At 37.6% G+C, this 15,909-nt stretch overlaps 1 protein-coding gene across 1 annotated transcript in view; it reads left to right on the top strand.

The window, feature by feature from the left end:
- Positions 1-4,929: 4,929 nt before the first annotated feature.
- SEMA3E (semaphorin 3E) overlaps positions 4,930-15,909 on the top strand; it is a gene marked incomplete at both ends in the record, with an annotated part of 260,253 nt that continues 249,273 nt past the window's right edge. Inside the window, one exon of the mRNA XM_079711567.1 lies at positions 4,930-5,044. Coding sequence (XP_079567693.1) covers positions 4,930-5,044 — 115 coding nt within the window. The remainder of the gene's footprint in view (positions 5,045-15,909) is intronic.

The following is a 15,909-nucleotide window of genomic DNA, read 5'->3' as shown; positions in this document are numbered from 1 at the left end:
ACATAATAATTTCATTTTGCCATTAAAAGGGCATGAGAAATAGCACTGCTCTTTGATTAAAGTCAATTAAAGCTGATACCTGGTCACAATGCTTCTACTTTTCCTTATTATCAAGGACCTAAAAGAAAATTAGAGAAAACCTAGTGTCAGTCAGAAATAAAGAACTTCAGAATTCTATAAAAAGTAAATTTTGCTCAAATTTTGTCCTTTTTTTTTTTTACTAATACAAAAAAATGGAAAAATAAAAGGCCAATTTATTGAATTATTAACTATCTAAATGATGACATCAGAATGGCATCAGGCAAGCGACTGGATTGGCTCCTGGCTGGTACTGATTGACAGGATGCCGTTCTCTGAACTACTCTCAATTACATACAAACCAGGAATAATTTAGTTGTCTCTTTTCCGTCATCCTCTTGAATCACTGAATGTGAGAAATAGTGAATCCAGACTTCTGGAATCCTCACAGATCCTGTGCATCATCTGAATGGACTGATCAATAAACACATCAACAGTCTTGGTTGTAAAACCCATCAGCAGTGATGTGGCAGCGGTAGCAGTAGCTGGCAGTATTGGTGGAGTATTTGAGATGCTCTAGATTGCAGGGCTAACAGGAGTAGAGGAAGGATTAGTGAACCTGAAAGGCCATGACCATTGTAGAGAAAGTTTATCTTTAGTTCTAAAAAGGATCATCATCATTGCTATTGTGATATGTTGGTTGTTAATAGTTTTAATCATAATGTTCTTGAGATGTAGTACTTATTTGTTCACCTATACTGTTCATGACATCATTTTTGTGTGCAATGTTCAACTGGAAAAGCTAAGGGCATGTCTCATCCCATTCTAAGTGACATAGGGAATCATGTTACCTCTTACTTAGCCCTCAACTATCTGCATCTCTCTCTGGCTGAAATAAGTTTTAGTGACAGATAGGAAGGAATACAATATCAGTGACTTACTGATGCTTTATGTTTGTCTAAGAACCTGTTTCCCAAATCACAGTAAGTAAAGTGTGTACAGTTAGTTAAGAGAGACTATGTATGCTGTGGTAATAAATCAACCAAATAGTTCAACATATGTTTAGTTCCTGCTTGTACTAAATTTGCTGTAGGTCAGGGTAACTTTCCAGGGCATCTGTCCCCAGTGTGGTGATTCATAATCCAAGATGCTTCAGTCTCATAGTTTCACCATTTCAGTGTAAGGCCTCCTCCAGGACTTGAGAGAGACAGAAGAATTGCTTACGAGTATTTCACTGCCTCAGCCTAGATGTGATACACGTCACTTCTGCTCACATTTATTTGGTCAGAAATTGTCACATGGCTTAACATAATTGCCTAGGGGCTGAGAAGGGTAGGCTCCCATATTTATCTTCTGTCTTCCTGGGTAGGAAGAAAAGAAAGAATGGATATTCTCGAGGCCATTAGTAAATACTGTGTCCCACAATATGTGAGATAATTTTAAGTGGTGCAGAGAATAAACTTTTATAATTTTTGCTTGTTTTCAACATGTGTTTGAAAAATGTAAGTAGCACACTATGCCTATGAGGTCATGGCTTCGTTTTATATAAATTTAAACTTTAATTGCAGACACTGTGTTCTTATGATAAAAATGGTAAAAAGTGCCAAACAGATGTCTAATGTTTTAATAACACTGACCGAAAAGAACCACTCTAAAACTCAAATTTTAGTACGTAAAACTTTAGGTAAACTAGGAGTACAAGGTGGGGCATTAGAATTTGCTCTTTTAACAAATACCCTATACCCTTCGTGATTCAGCAGCAGATAGTCTTGGACCACATGCTGGGAAGAATTGTTTCAGAGGCCAGTTGCTCTTCTGCTGTTAAAATTGGGGAACCAGGGACAGAACCCACCATGGGGGAGCCTGGAACTCCTGATGAGTACTCAGTTCCCCCTTTTTTTTCCTCACTACTGTGTGTGACACTAACCACAAAGGGTTAAGGTTTTGGACAGAAACATCTGACCTGGCAGGCAATACCTTCAGAGCTGCCATTTTCCTTCTTATGTGGTTTTCCATGTTGTCTAAGGTTGTTCAAGCTGGCAGTCTCACTCGTCTCAGATCAAATATAATAAAATCAATAGGTATTATTGCTAGTTCCAAAGCTCTTCCATTTACTGAAGCTCCTCGTTCGTTCACTATTGGTGGTAAGTCAGTTTTGTTATTTAATTTTGTTTTTCCATTTCCATGTTTTCTAAGGGAGCCTAGAAATCTCTCCCAAGGAGGGTGACTTTGATGTCCTGATTTCTCTGTAATAGTCTTGGTTGTCTGTGATTATTAATAGAAGATTCTTTTACTTTTAAAAAATGTTCTGTTTGGATGATAACTTATATGGTGACCCTGTTCCTGAGAACTCTTCTTGTTTTATTTTATGACGTGAATGAGTGATTTGGTCCCAAAGACCCTTCATTCCATTGCTAGTGGCTAGAGCCACATGGGGATAGCTGAGGCTATCGTTAGTATTTTGAATAGTCATTTTGTGGGGACATCATCTGTATGTTCTGTAGAGACTAGAGAGAAAGGTAGAAGGACATAGAAAGGAGTTAAAGGGAATAAGCAATGACATTGATGACGGAGGGATAAAACAAAGCACATTTCTGAGGAATCCAAAGGAGCTCATTATTCTGGCCCAGACTTCAAAAGGTCCTAACCTTATCTGAAGGATGACATGTAAACACTGAAGATGAATCTTGGTGTATAGCTATATGTATGTAACTAACATTCATAACCTTTATCCCTGCATCAAGATTTCATGGTGTGAATTCTGTGCCCTAATGAAATGGTTGTAACGTCTTACATTGCCTCAGCTCCTTACTAGGGTTAGGACAGGCTCTGCACAATCTTAAGTGGAATTTCAGTTGCATGAGTGTAGCCACATATTTGTAATAAAAATTAAATGCATCACATTTACTTTTTCTGGAACCCTACCATTAGATAACACATATAAAAGCTGCTATTTACTTTCTAGTTATTTCAATTCTGGATGAAAGTAAAAGAGGATTCCAAAGGTATACTATAGCACACTTAGAAAAACCTTTAGGTCTGTAGCTCATCAGACTGGCTTTTAAAATATGCAAGCGCCTACAGAGACCACCCCAGGTTAAAAGTATCTACATACTTCATGGTACTTTACTCTTAAATAATGTTTAGAGTTTGTTATCTTTTGTAGACCTTGGAAATCCAATTATTTATAATATCCAGTGACATTTACATTTTGCTAAATATACTCTGCTTGTAATAGGACGTATTGTGCTTAGGAAAATGGGTATAGAATGCCTGGCTCTACATTTGCTTATATATGATGCAAAATACCAGGGTAAACTGTGTAATCTTTTTGTTATAAGTACATGATTTTAAAACCATAATTCTCAAGACGTATCCTTAATCATTACCATGTAAAATGCAGAATGAGAAAAAGTTAGAGTTGAAATCGTTTGTTGACCATTTAACTTTCAGCTATCAAATCAAATATCCATTCCCGTTTATTGGTACCTTAAAATAATACCATTCATTTGCATGCCAACAGCGACAGAGTGTTTGGTTTAGTTTTTGAGACTGATTGAAAGTAGATTGTAAAGTTGACCTATTGTGTTAGGCTTATTTACACAAACATAGTGTCTTGGAAAATAAACTCTGAAAGTGCATAGCAGTTGAATCCCAAGGTATTTTACATGCCCAGTTTTCTAATGTCTACTGAGATCTCTCCCATACGGAATCTCAAGTTTACCATAGTTATCTTATGTAAGAGAAAAATCACCTTAAATGTTAATTATTCCAAAATTTGAGATGAAATTTATGACTTGCTTATAAAAAAGAACTTGCTTTTAATTGATTTGAAGAATTTGCCTCTGCAAAATAATTTGTTAGTTTTAACCTATCTGTGAAACAATCACAGATGACAGGTTTTCAGGTTCTTAAAACGCTTTCCTTACAAAAGTTGAAAAAAACATTTCTGAGATGTAATCAATATAAAAAGCCAAAAAAGTGAAAAAAAAACAATTTCAGTGGAAACGCAAAAAAATCAGTTTGGGTACTGGACGGTGACAAATAGATTGTTTAAAATGAATCTGAATTTATTCAAGGGTTAATCTTGATGAGTGAACATTTAAAAGCCCTTCCTGACACTCCATCCTCTCCTGTTATACTTACTCTTAAGTAAGCAGCCTATGATGTATCATTCTCCCTCCTGATTCCCCTTTCCCATCCAAATGCGAACTTCTCTGCTGTCGCTGAGTGACGCGGGGCCAACAATACTGGGAGGGCGGGTGGGGCGAGGGCATGTGGACCAGAAACACTTCCTAGAAACAGCAAGTACGCGGCTCAACCCTGCCTGAACTTTCCCCGAAAACACAGCTCGCTGACAGAGCGGCATCCCTGCTGGGTGGATCCTGCAACTCCTAGAGGGAATGGCACTTCTTGTTTTTAATTAGCAAGGTGAAAGGTGAATTAAAACTAGCTGTTTGGCAAGTCAGTGCAAGAGGCTGACTTCTGAGAGGCTAGAACGAGCCAGAAGAGAACAGGAGCTCCACGGGGGAAGGCAGTGGGTGTGCTGGGGTGGTTGTTTTTTCTGAATGAACCGCTTGCAGAAGTGACTAAAAAAAAAAAAAAAAAAAATACAGTTTCTTCCTGAATCCACCGGCATAGTGACTGAAGAGAGCTCTAGACAGGACATGGCTCTGAAGACTCACTCCTTGGAATGTCCTCTTGCTCCCGGCTTATAAACAACTGTCCTGGGGAAAGGCAGGTTTTAAGTATCCAAATACAGCCTGACAAATGGCACTTTGGAACTGTGCTTTCTGATGACAACGCGTTCGATTTCTGACAAAGCCTCTCTCGCACGCTGCCCCTGGAGGGGAGTCCTAAGTAAAACTCACCCCGCCTGAAAGTGAGGATCGCTGACGGCAGGCAGGCAGCATGGCATCTGCCGGGTACCTCATCACCTGGCTCCTGTGGGGCTACTTGCTGGAGCTCTGGACAGGAGGTCACACAGCTGACACCCCGCACCCCCGCTTACGCCTGTCACATAAAGGTAGGTCACCTTTTCAGATCCTTTTGTTTAAAAAAAATGAGAAAAGAATTAAAGTTATTTAGTTCACATTGATCTTTGGTCTTCGAGACCCTTAACATACACCTGAAAAAAATGATTGCAACACTGACCCAAGCTTCTGAGTACCTCTAATGAATAGGTCATACTTAACCACAGCTGAAAATAGTGTAAAATAACAGACTAACTTTAGAGATGTTGTTTTTGTCTTGTAAATATTAGGTTTTGTAATAAGTTCACTCACCAGCAGACATAACAGAAGAGGGTAGGAAGCAGATAGTAAAGAGCCTTGAGGGGCTGAATCTACCAAGTTAGCAAAGGGTATTTAAATACCAATGTATGCATTTTGGGAAGCAAGTATGTCAGGGAAGGACTGTAAAAATAGAGGTGCAACTGGTTTTCTGTTTTGTGGTGTCCATAATGGGGATGAGAGGAGGAAAAAAGAAAACTCCTGAGTATCAAAATGATTCCTTGCCCATGATAACAAAGTCATCTCCATGTAATTAAAATGACTAACAACTGTTATAAATTAGTTTTCTAGTTGAATTGATTATTAGAAATTTTTTTAATGTGTGGCAAAAAAATGTTAGCAATCCTTGTGAACTGATTTATACTGACTAAAGTGTTAGATACTATTTACTAGCATCTATTCTTTTTAATGTAAATTCATATTGCTTAACTGAAGATCCATCTATCAGAGAGTGCTTAAATATTTTATTCTGCAACTATGTCTTGTAAAGCAGCATTTAGTCATAAATGATTAAAAGATAGCTTTTGCATCAGGACCAGTAAAAGCCAGTCATGAATAGGTTTGATGACTCTTCCTGTAAACAAACAACAAACAAAACCCACACTCTAAGAAAGTGACTTTGCTGACTTAAAAGTAACTTGGAATACATTTTCAGGAAAGAAGTATTTATTATCATTAACCATTGAGACAGATAATAGATGGAATAGTGAGAATTACATAAAAGACATTTTTCAATTGTGTAAGTTTTTAAATTGTCCCCACTGTAGAAAGAAGTCTCTATTTTAAAAATATGAGTGTAATCTTTACCAGAAGGAGAAACAAAAAGGGAGGGCTCAAATTTATGACACAGTTTTTTTTTTTAATTGACAATCATCAGTAGATTGGACTATAGAAGTTTCTCATTTTTAGAACAGCTATAATCTATGGGTATTTTCTTAGTTTAAATAGATTTCCTATAGTACTCCCCAGTAGATAACATAAATTTAAGAAACACATTGACACTGAATTTGTAAAGTATTTAAAATATAGTGCCTAGAATTAGTATAATTCATTTGATTTGGGAAGATGTATCATGGTATGTATCAAAATACATATTCCTAAGTTAAGATCAAATATATCTAAATGTAAAAATTTGATGTGATGGAATATGGACACATAAGGATGTCAGAAAATAAAACATAATAATGGATTCTTTTTCTTATGTAGACAAGCGGATAAGCTGTCAGTTTGGGCAAGCTGCCATTCTGCTATGCATGGTATCAACCTTTTATACCTCATTACTAGGATACTTGTTTTTTGATAGCTCAATATCAGTATGTTTCCAAAGATACCTCATTTTAATATTTCATTGGAGAGCTTCTGATTTAGTCAGTGCATACCAAAACTCTAATGCATAATGTTGCCATCAGCCTTATCTTCACCACATCTCTCTTAGTCAAAAGAATAACTGTAATTGATTTTATGAGTCCTGTTAAGTGGTGTGGGAGGACCACTGCTAGAAGCTATGGGTACACTAGACAGAAAACTCCTGTAAGGTTTCCTTTTGGCTTTTCTTAACCTTTTGATTTAAGGGCACTAGCTGAAAATGTGCAATATTGTGCTCTTATGCAGACAGTATAGAGTTACCTGAAAATAGAATGTTCCCACTTGCGCAGTTTAGTTAGCAAAGTCAGCTAAGAGATCACAGCGCAGATGCAACCTGAAGCAACAAATGCCTCCTGTGCCGCAGGTGACTCAGTGAAAGAGAAGCACAGGACTGCCTGAGCAGGGATATTCCATCCCTTCGATACAGTATGAACAGCACATTTACCTCTCTACACTAGAGACTCAATGGACATTTTAGTGGTGTCCGAAAACTGGGGGCAGAATATTTTGAGAGTATACTCTTCTGCTATCTTAAATGATATCCAAAATGGTACAATTTTAGTAGCGAGTAAATTAGGTGATTAGTATTATAAATGAGTGCATGGTCCTTAAAAATAAGAGACACTACTTATAAGTAATCTAGCACCTCTGCACTGCTGCCTGACCCCCAGTGGAGAAAGCCAGTAGGCTCCCTGAGGTAGCCTACTGGATTCATCCAGGGATTCATTTCATAGCAGTGGTCCATGCCATATTGGAGAAGGACAAGCATCTTTCTTATATCTTCCATTATCAGGATGGTGTTGGAGAACACAAACCTCGTGTCACTTCCCAAAGAGAAGGAGAAAGTTTCAGTGTCATATGTTTACAAAGCTTGAGTTACATTATATAAAAATATGTTCAGAAAAAATAAAATGCCCAGGAATTGCCCTTTTTCTCTCTCCTCCATCCTTCTCTAACTCTGGAAGTGGTGTGTTCTTAAACACAGCTTGAGAGGAGAAGACCATTAGGACCAAAAGAGAGAAAAGGCAGAGAGGGAGAGAAAAAAGGTAGAAAGTTGGGATCAGATATGGAGCATCTTCGAGCTTACTCCTCACTTCTCTCCACCCACAGTGGGGTAATATTGAATTCCTCCCTCTTCTTATGGAATATCCACTCCACCCCAATATTAAGCAAATATGCTAAGTTAAGACAAGCCTTGTAGCTAAAAAGATGAAATATTTGCTCTTGTTGAGGCAATGCATATCTTTTAATGCATTTTATAGGTACAAGATACATTGGGTTAACAAATAAAAACATACAAAGATAAAAATGGCAAGATTCTGCCCTGCCCTATAAGAATTTTCAGTCAAGATTTGTGTCCAGATTAACTATATCAGACAAGAATGTTAAAATTTATGAACAGTTAAGAATTTATAGCCAACTTTATAGCCAATACCCTAAAGAGGGTAGTTTGGGTATAATTCATACAAATTGATAATATTCTACTACAAGGATTTCTCTGAAAAATAGCTGTGCTCCTCATGACAGAAATGAAGGAAAGAGAGAATAGAGGGAGAAGTGTCCTGGTGGATTCAGCCACTTCCCTCTGTTGATGTCTGTTCTCTCCTTGTCTTTCACCATCCTGCATTAATGAGGTTACAGGGAAGGCAAAAATAGCCTTCTTGATAATGGAGCTCAAAGAAGAAAAAAACAAATGAGCAAAGCCCATGTCAAAGAAGGAATCCCAATGCACGTGGAAAGCCCCAGAAATTCAATCGAGGGAGGTTCCAGATAGGGTAGGTGTTCAAAGACCCAATGAGGAACTTCACAATTGCAAAAGCCAAGGAGAATGCCTGCTGATAAGCAGAGGATGTTCTCCCAGGATGTTTGATGAAAAGATAGCTAAATAAAGACATGAATATGGCAGAAGATCATTGCTAAAATATGTTGATATTATAAATGTAGATTTGAGCATTGAATACATATCCATACATATAGAACGTGGGATAGCGAGTGTTAATAATTAGTCTATCTGTATTTGAATATGGTAACCAATTAAATACAGATTTGTCGTAGTTCAGAGAGCTCAGATTTGAAGTCAGAGGTCTCTACTCCAGCTCTAATTCTTCCACTTATACTAATGGTAATTATCTGTGCCTCAGTTTCCTTACTTTGAAAATAGGGGTAGTACTGGTATTTTCCTTGTATATCTCACTGGGTTTTTGGAACAATAATGGAACAATGGAACAAAAATGGAACAATAATACTGTAAAAGCACTTTATAACCTAAAAATTATCTTATTAATGTTTCCTGAAGACTGATAGAAAATGAGAAGGTTAGATGGAATCATGTCCTAAAGACAAAAAACTCTTGGGAAATGGCTTGAGTTTGGATATCAATAAGTCCTAGAAGGCTTCCCTGGTGGCACAGTGGTTGAGAGTCCGCCTGCTGATGCAGGGGACGTGGGTTCGTTCCGTGGTCCGGGAAGATCCCACATGCCGTGGAGCGGCTGTGGGATCCCGTGAGCCATGGCCGCTGAGCCTGCGCGTCTGGAGCCTGTGCTCCGCACCGGGAAAGGCCACAGAGTGAGAGGCCCGTGTACCGCAAATAGATAGATAGATAGATAGATAGATAGATAAATAAATAAGTCCTAGAATGATGCTAGTATAGACAACAGCAAAACTTGGTCTTAATTTGCATAAAACGTGTGATTTATCCTGATTGCATTCACTCCAAATCCCATTTCCATACCTTTGACCTCTAGTTATAATAATTTAGAAGATAATTACATCATCTGTGCATTTTCCAAGATTTATGGCCAATATTTTTGCAATATAAGGGTGTATATATCTGTTTGTTACACATACTTTTCACCACACATTTTAGAATTTTTTTCAGTTTGCATTAAAAAAATTGAGATAGAATTCTAGAAGAGCGCAGTGATAAATAAGTTTTGAATGATCATCCTGGAGGCTGTGGTATTTATTTTCTATCCAGGGCCAATGTTATAAAGACAGTGACTGAGCCAGTTTTTTGTGAACCAGCTCATAGCTTGGGTTTCTCAGCCAGTAATTATGTATTATCAGTAGTGACATTAGTCACACATCCCTGTGTGGTTAATAAATAAAAACTGGTCATAAGGCATGATTCATAAAGAAAGTAGTTAGATAGGACCCAGGGGTAAACACAAACTTTACTGCCCAGATCTCCATGAGGGGGAGTCAGTGAGAATTAAGTGGTGGATTTATTAAGAAACAGTTTATATTTAAAAAAAATAAAAAGCCACTGGGTAACATGAATGGAATTACAATATGTTTTGTGGAGTTTAGTTTACACAGAATATACTTTTTATAGAGGAAGTCTATGTAAGGATTTTAGATAACACTATTTTTTGTATTTTTATATCTGCTACATAGAAATATTGCTCGTGCATCACAGAAATGCATCTGGAGACACAAAAGCTTCTGAATGGTTCTATGAATTATTTGGTTTTTTTTTAAATAAATGTATTTATTTTATTTTTGGCTGCATTGGGTCTTCATTGCTGCACGCGGGCTTTTCTCTGGTTGTGGCGAGTGGAGGCTTTCTCTAGTTGCGGCGAGTGGGGACTACTCTTCGTTGTGGCGCACAGGCTTCTCATTGTGGCAGCTTCTCTTGTTGGGAGCACGGGCTCTAGGTGCGTGGGCTTCAGTAGTTGTGGCACATGGGCTCAGTAGTTGTGGCTCGCGGGCTCTAGAGCGTAGGCTCAGTAGTTGTGGCGCATGGGCTTAGTTGCTCCGTGGCATGTGGGATCTTCCCAGACCAGGGCTTGAACCTGTGTCTCCTGCATTGGCAGGCGGATTCTTAACCACTGCACCACCAGGGAAGCCTGAATTATTCGGTTCTTATCTGTATGTTGAGTATGACAGTGAGAACACAGTTATCTTTAGTGTAGAAATAGGGTGAGGGAAGGTCAGAGTTAGGAAAAGCAAAAAATGAACTGGGGCAATTTTGGACCAAAAAATAATTTAGTCAGATAAAATCATTTCTTAAAAGTTTTGTGAGGACTGTGTTCTCTCCATAATATAAAACCAGTACTTGTTCTTGACTAAAAAATACATGCAAGAGTCATGTTGTCACAATGGAATATTCTTGCAAAAATTTATGTTGCTGTATTATTTTGCTGTCCGTGTCAGATTTGTCATTTAACGAGGGTATTTCACAGAGACCGCCTATCTTTCTGTCTGGTATGAGATCACTTGGTGGCCCCAGTTCTACCACCACATAATAAAGCACCAAACATCAAATTGGTCATTGCTGGTGAAAATTATTGTTAACGATCTTCTGAGTCAGTTTTCTTTCATCAAAGATGTCTACTGGAAACATCCTGGGGAGTTCTGAGTGGGAGAGCGTGTGAAGATTTACTCCTTTATCTTGTGTCTAAGACTCTTCTGTGGTTTAGTAGAGGAATTTAGTCTGCAGGAATCCAGAAATGACACTTTGCATGCAAGCATGCCCCTTCATACATAGCCACCGCGGTATATAAGTGTTCTGGTAAGTTCAGTCTCAGAGAATTTAAAAGAAAAGAAAACTGAAATTATACCACTTACAACATTTTCCCAAAAGGTGCAAAGTAAAAATTTCAGTTATTCTCTTTGTTTCAATACACAGGGCCAGTTGCTGTTCGTAGTCTTTAGTACAACATCTGACACTTTGGAATATTATATACATTGTACAAAGGATGATGATTATTTTAATAAAGAATTTTTTCATGGTATGGTTTTAAATAACATTTGAAGCATAAGGGAAACTATCAATGTCATTAGTTATTTCTTGGGCTTAAACATTATTCTTTGTACTCATGATAAGGATGATAATGACAAGACTAGATATTTTATCAGCTGGATTTTCTGAACTATGAAGGAAAAGGATATGTTAATACACCATTTGAACCAAGTGTTACAATCTCTGATATTGGAGAACATTTTCTGTCAAAGAATGTGATGATTTCAAGAACAGAAATGTCTGTGGAATTGATAACTTGATTTCCTGTTGCCCTGGTGGTGGCCAAAGCAATTGATTACTCAAGAAGTTTTCAGCCTGCCTTGGGTCTAATACCTAGTTCAGGATATTCCCACCATAAGGCCCCATTGTCCTGGTAACCTTGATTCTATAACTAGTGTGGAAAAGGAAAAGAGAAATTCATGACTTGCCTGATTTCTGGGGCTTAGAAACGTATTTCTACTTCTGTCTTTAGTCATCACTGCTTTCTGCTCAAGGACTTAGCTCATAGCCTTGGCACAGTACATGTAGAAAAGTAGTTTAGGCTCAAGTTTTACAAAACACTCTCACATTCTAATATCAATAGCCTAAAAGCTCTAGACTTCGGTTGAGGCCTACATAATCTGAATGTTGCTTCCGGCTGTACGCCATGAGCAAGTTACTTATTTTCTGAGTATGAATTTTCTCATCTTTAAAATGGGGTAATATATAACTTGCAACACCCTGAAAGAATTACATGAGATAATGCGAATTAGTGTGGTAAATACTTTAGCCTTAAGAAACTTTTCATAAATTACTCAATGAATCAGAAGAGGTTCAGGGAGAATTAGCCTACTCTGGTTCCCTTTTTTATTCTAAAAACAATCATGAGTTAATTATTAACTTAACAACTTAAAATAAGGGAAAATCTTTAGTCATCAGTTTTTTTACTTGAAAGCAAAGGTTTTTTTAAAAATGAAATCCAGCTCTTATTGGAGCAGATGACTAGAACTTGGTATCTCTCATGCCTGTAAGTTACTGTAAGTTTATTTTGTTGATAATTTAAGGAAAGTTGGAACTTTATCTGATGGCACCTTGGAGACAGGAGACCAAAGCCATAAAATAAAAGTTACTAACAAAGGTAATTGTAGGCCTGGCTTTGTAAGGCACAATAGAACAGATATTACTAAGACCAGATCACACTGTCAAAAGTTAAACCAAACAGTGTCCTGTAAGCAATCAGCCCAACATGCATTGTTCGCTTTGAAAGAAAGCTTCCCATTCTGCCTTCCCCTGGACCCACACACAGGTAAGGTATCTGCTGCACAGCATGGTTCCTTACCCTTAGTAGGTGTTCAATCAATGCTCATTGCCTGGGTATATGAATAAAACAGAATGATTTAGAGCAGTGTTTTTTAAAGAAATGTCTGATTCCAGGGGTGGGGTGAGGAGTACCAAGGAAACTAAGGAATCATGAACAACTATTTATGGCTCCTTTGGTAAAACATACATGAAGAGGAAGGCTGGGGCTTTCTCTGCCTATTCACCTTCCTTCCCCTCAGCATTGCATTGTGTGAAGCAGCTGGGGTCTCCAGATACCCTCCTGACAGTTCAGCCATATTCTCTCATCTATAATCAGTCTTCTTTTGAAAAAAAAACAAACAAAAGAAACTACTTGTTGGTGCTCTCGTCATTCCTGGATGATCACCACAACGCCTTCCTTTTCTTCTCTTCTCACTTCTTTCTTTAACTTCTCCATGGTGTGTCACCACCACCCCACCTCTTTTGGTCTCCACCTTGCTTCTTTCCAAAGAGATATTTTGATTTCTTCCCTACCTTAAGCCAAAATGAAATTAAAACATTTTAAGTGAGTGCTATCTATTTATTGGTCCTCAGTTTACCTGAGTATTTCTTTTGTTGTCTCGTTCAATGAATAGAAGACATGACATTTGAACTGAAAAGAAATTTAACTGCGTTCATTAGGCATTCAAACTTTGTTGAAATTCATGACTTAAGAAATAATGAAATATTAAAGAAATAGCTTACTAGCCACTTGGACAACTTGTCCTGTTTGTCTAGCCTGTGTTTCCAGTGGGAGGCTGATGTTCCCAGCACCATGGCACTGTGGGGACTGGGAAGGGAGAATTAGGGTCCTGAGCAGGACAGAGCAGGGCCTGCCAGCCTGTCCCCTTTGTGGCTAAACTTGTGTTAAGTGTAAGAATATAATTTATATAAACCTATCTATTTCCATGTAGTTTTGCTTTGTGCTCTCTGAGTTATGATTTTTAACTCATTGAAACCAGAATAGACAGGGGGTTTTGTTTACAGGATAGAGCAGAAGAGTAGCATCCCTAAGGATACATCTCAGTGGTGATTGTAGGTGGCTGGATTAACTCCAGAACCAGAAAAGAACAACAGCAATGAAAATGGGAAAAAAATAGGGAGAAAATAAGGTCAGCTGGGGACAATGACCTTTCCCCTCCTGACCAGTTTCCTCTCAGCAAATGATGGGAACCGAGGAGAGCTTTAAATTCAAAGCTCGAGATACACTGTGGAACTAAAGCTGAAGAGGAAATGTGCTGACAGCCTTGCACATAGCTATTCACTCCTGCTGATTACTTTTTTCCTAATCCTGAGTCAAAAATGTATTATGGTCCATGTGGTTTTGGAGATCGTTTCCAATTCTAGGTGTAGGACTCTTTTCTTCTCCTCACCAGACCTCCCAGCGTGTCTAGTTTCTCCAGAACACTTTGAACATTTTATTAGGAGACAGCATGTTCTAGTGGAAAGTATGTATGGATTCACAGTTTAAAAATCCTAGATTTGAATCTACAGCTTATCCTATTGGATGTCTGTTATTCTTGCTAAATCATTGAACTTCTGAGGCTTACTTTCCTCATAAGTACACAGAGACTCATTTCTATCTCGTGATTGTTGTAGAAAATGGAAATGTTCCGTGGAGATGTAAGATATTGTATAATAATGGCTTATAATATTCTCTAAGTTATGTACTTGTCTTTAACTATATTTTAGGATCCTTGAGGGCAAGCAGTAGTTTTTTGGTGAGACCCTTGTGGACAGAATAAAGTGACTTAATCAGATCATTCCTCAAGGCTGGGTGTTTAGTATCTACTGAAAAAAAAAACCAAAACTTTTTCTTGTTGTTTTTGGCTTCCATGTTATGGTCAAAATGACAAAATAAAGGCTTATTTCTTTAAGAGGTAGAGCTAATGCTGAATAATTAACCTAAGAGAGCCTTAGTTGAATTTCACTGCAGAGGAGATGATGCTACTTGTGATTTTCTTCTGCTCTTCTTCCAGAGTAGGGGCAGAGAGGAGACTGAGCTCGGATGAAGCCAGTGCTATACAAAGTGTCCTGGACTGGCAGCATCAGCATCCCCTATGAGCTACTGAATTAGGCTTACTAAGTCAGTAATTCTGGGGCTCAGGAATCTGTGTTTTAACAAGCCCTGCAGGGGATTCTCAATGCACATTCAAGCATGAGAAACACTGGACTAAGTGTTTGGGATGATGCTACAAAGGAGCCTCACTTTCATATTAATGTTTTCATTTTTTTCCTCCCTTCAGATCTATTATCCAGGCTAAGGTATCATTTATTTAAATTTCCAAATTACAGCCTTGGTCTTCATACATATATTTAAATTCATAAATATTTAACTATTATACCATTCTCTACCTATTATTTTTTCTATTAGATAAGATATATATAGTATATATAGTTATTGATAATACTTTAACATATAAATTCAATTTGTTTTTAATGATTTTTCATGGTGTAAATTGTGACACGTGGTGCTATCATTGAGTTCAGATAAGAAAACATTTAATGTTGATGGATTGTGGAAAAGCATTTTGTAAGATTCCAGGTGTCCTTTATCTCTCAATGGGAAGTTTTCTTGGACTAATGAAGTTAGGTACACTTCATTCCTCAGTTACACATCCTAACCTTTCCCTTAAGGGATACAGAAGTTTCTATATCTTTTTAATATTTATTCATTCAATCATTCACTTATTCCATGACTATTTGTTGACCTTCTTCAATGTATTAGATACTGAGCATCATGCTAGAAATTTTAGAATAAAAAACACAGTTTTCTAAATGAAATGTGGTATCCTGGGTGGTATCCTGGAACAGCACAAGAATATTAGGTAAAAACTAAAGAAATCTGAACAAAGTATGGGTTTTAGTTAATAATAATGTACCAGTATTGGTTCATTAACTGTGACAAATGTACCACACTAATGTAAACTATTAATAATAGAGGAAACTGGGCTTAGGTGTATGGAAACTTTCTTCACAAAAGCTTCACAACTTTTGTGTAAATCTAAAACTATTCTAAAATAAGTTTATTAAAATACACACACACACACAGTGCCTCTACCCTAACCCGTTCTCCAAGAAGCTTAAGGTCTAGTTGTAAAAAGAGACAAGTCATGATAAAGCAGGATGTTTTTTATACATACTAAAGGTTAGAACAAAGTGCTATGGAAACAT

The sequence above is a fragment of the Hyperoodon ampullatus genome (genome assembly GCF_949752795.1).
Source record: "Hyperoodon ampullatus genome assembly, chromosome: 9".
NCBI classification, from domain to species: Eukaryota; Metazoa; Chordata; class Mammalia; order Artiodactyla; family Ziphiidae; genus Hyperoodon; species Hyperoodon ampullatus.
The sequence above is the reverse complement of the archived record's forward strand: the minus strand, read 5'-3'. Positions and strand labels throughout refer to the sequence as shown.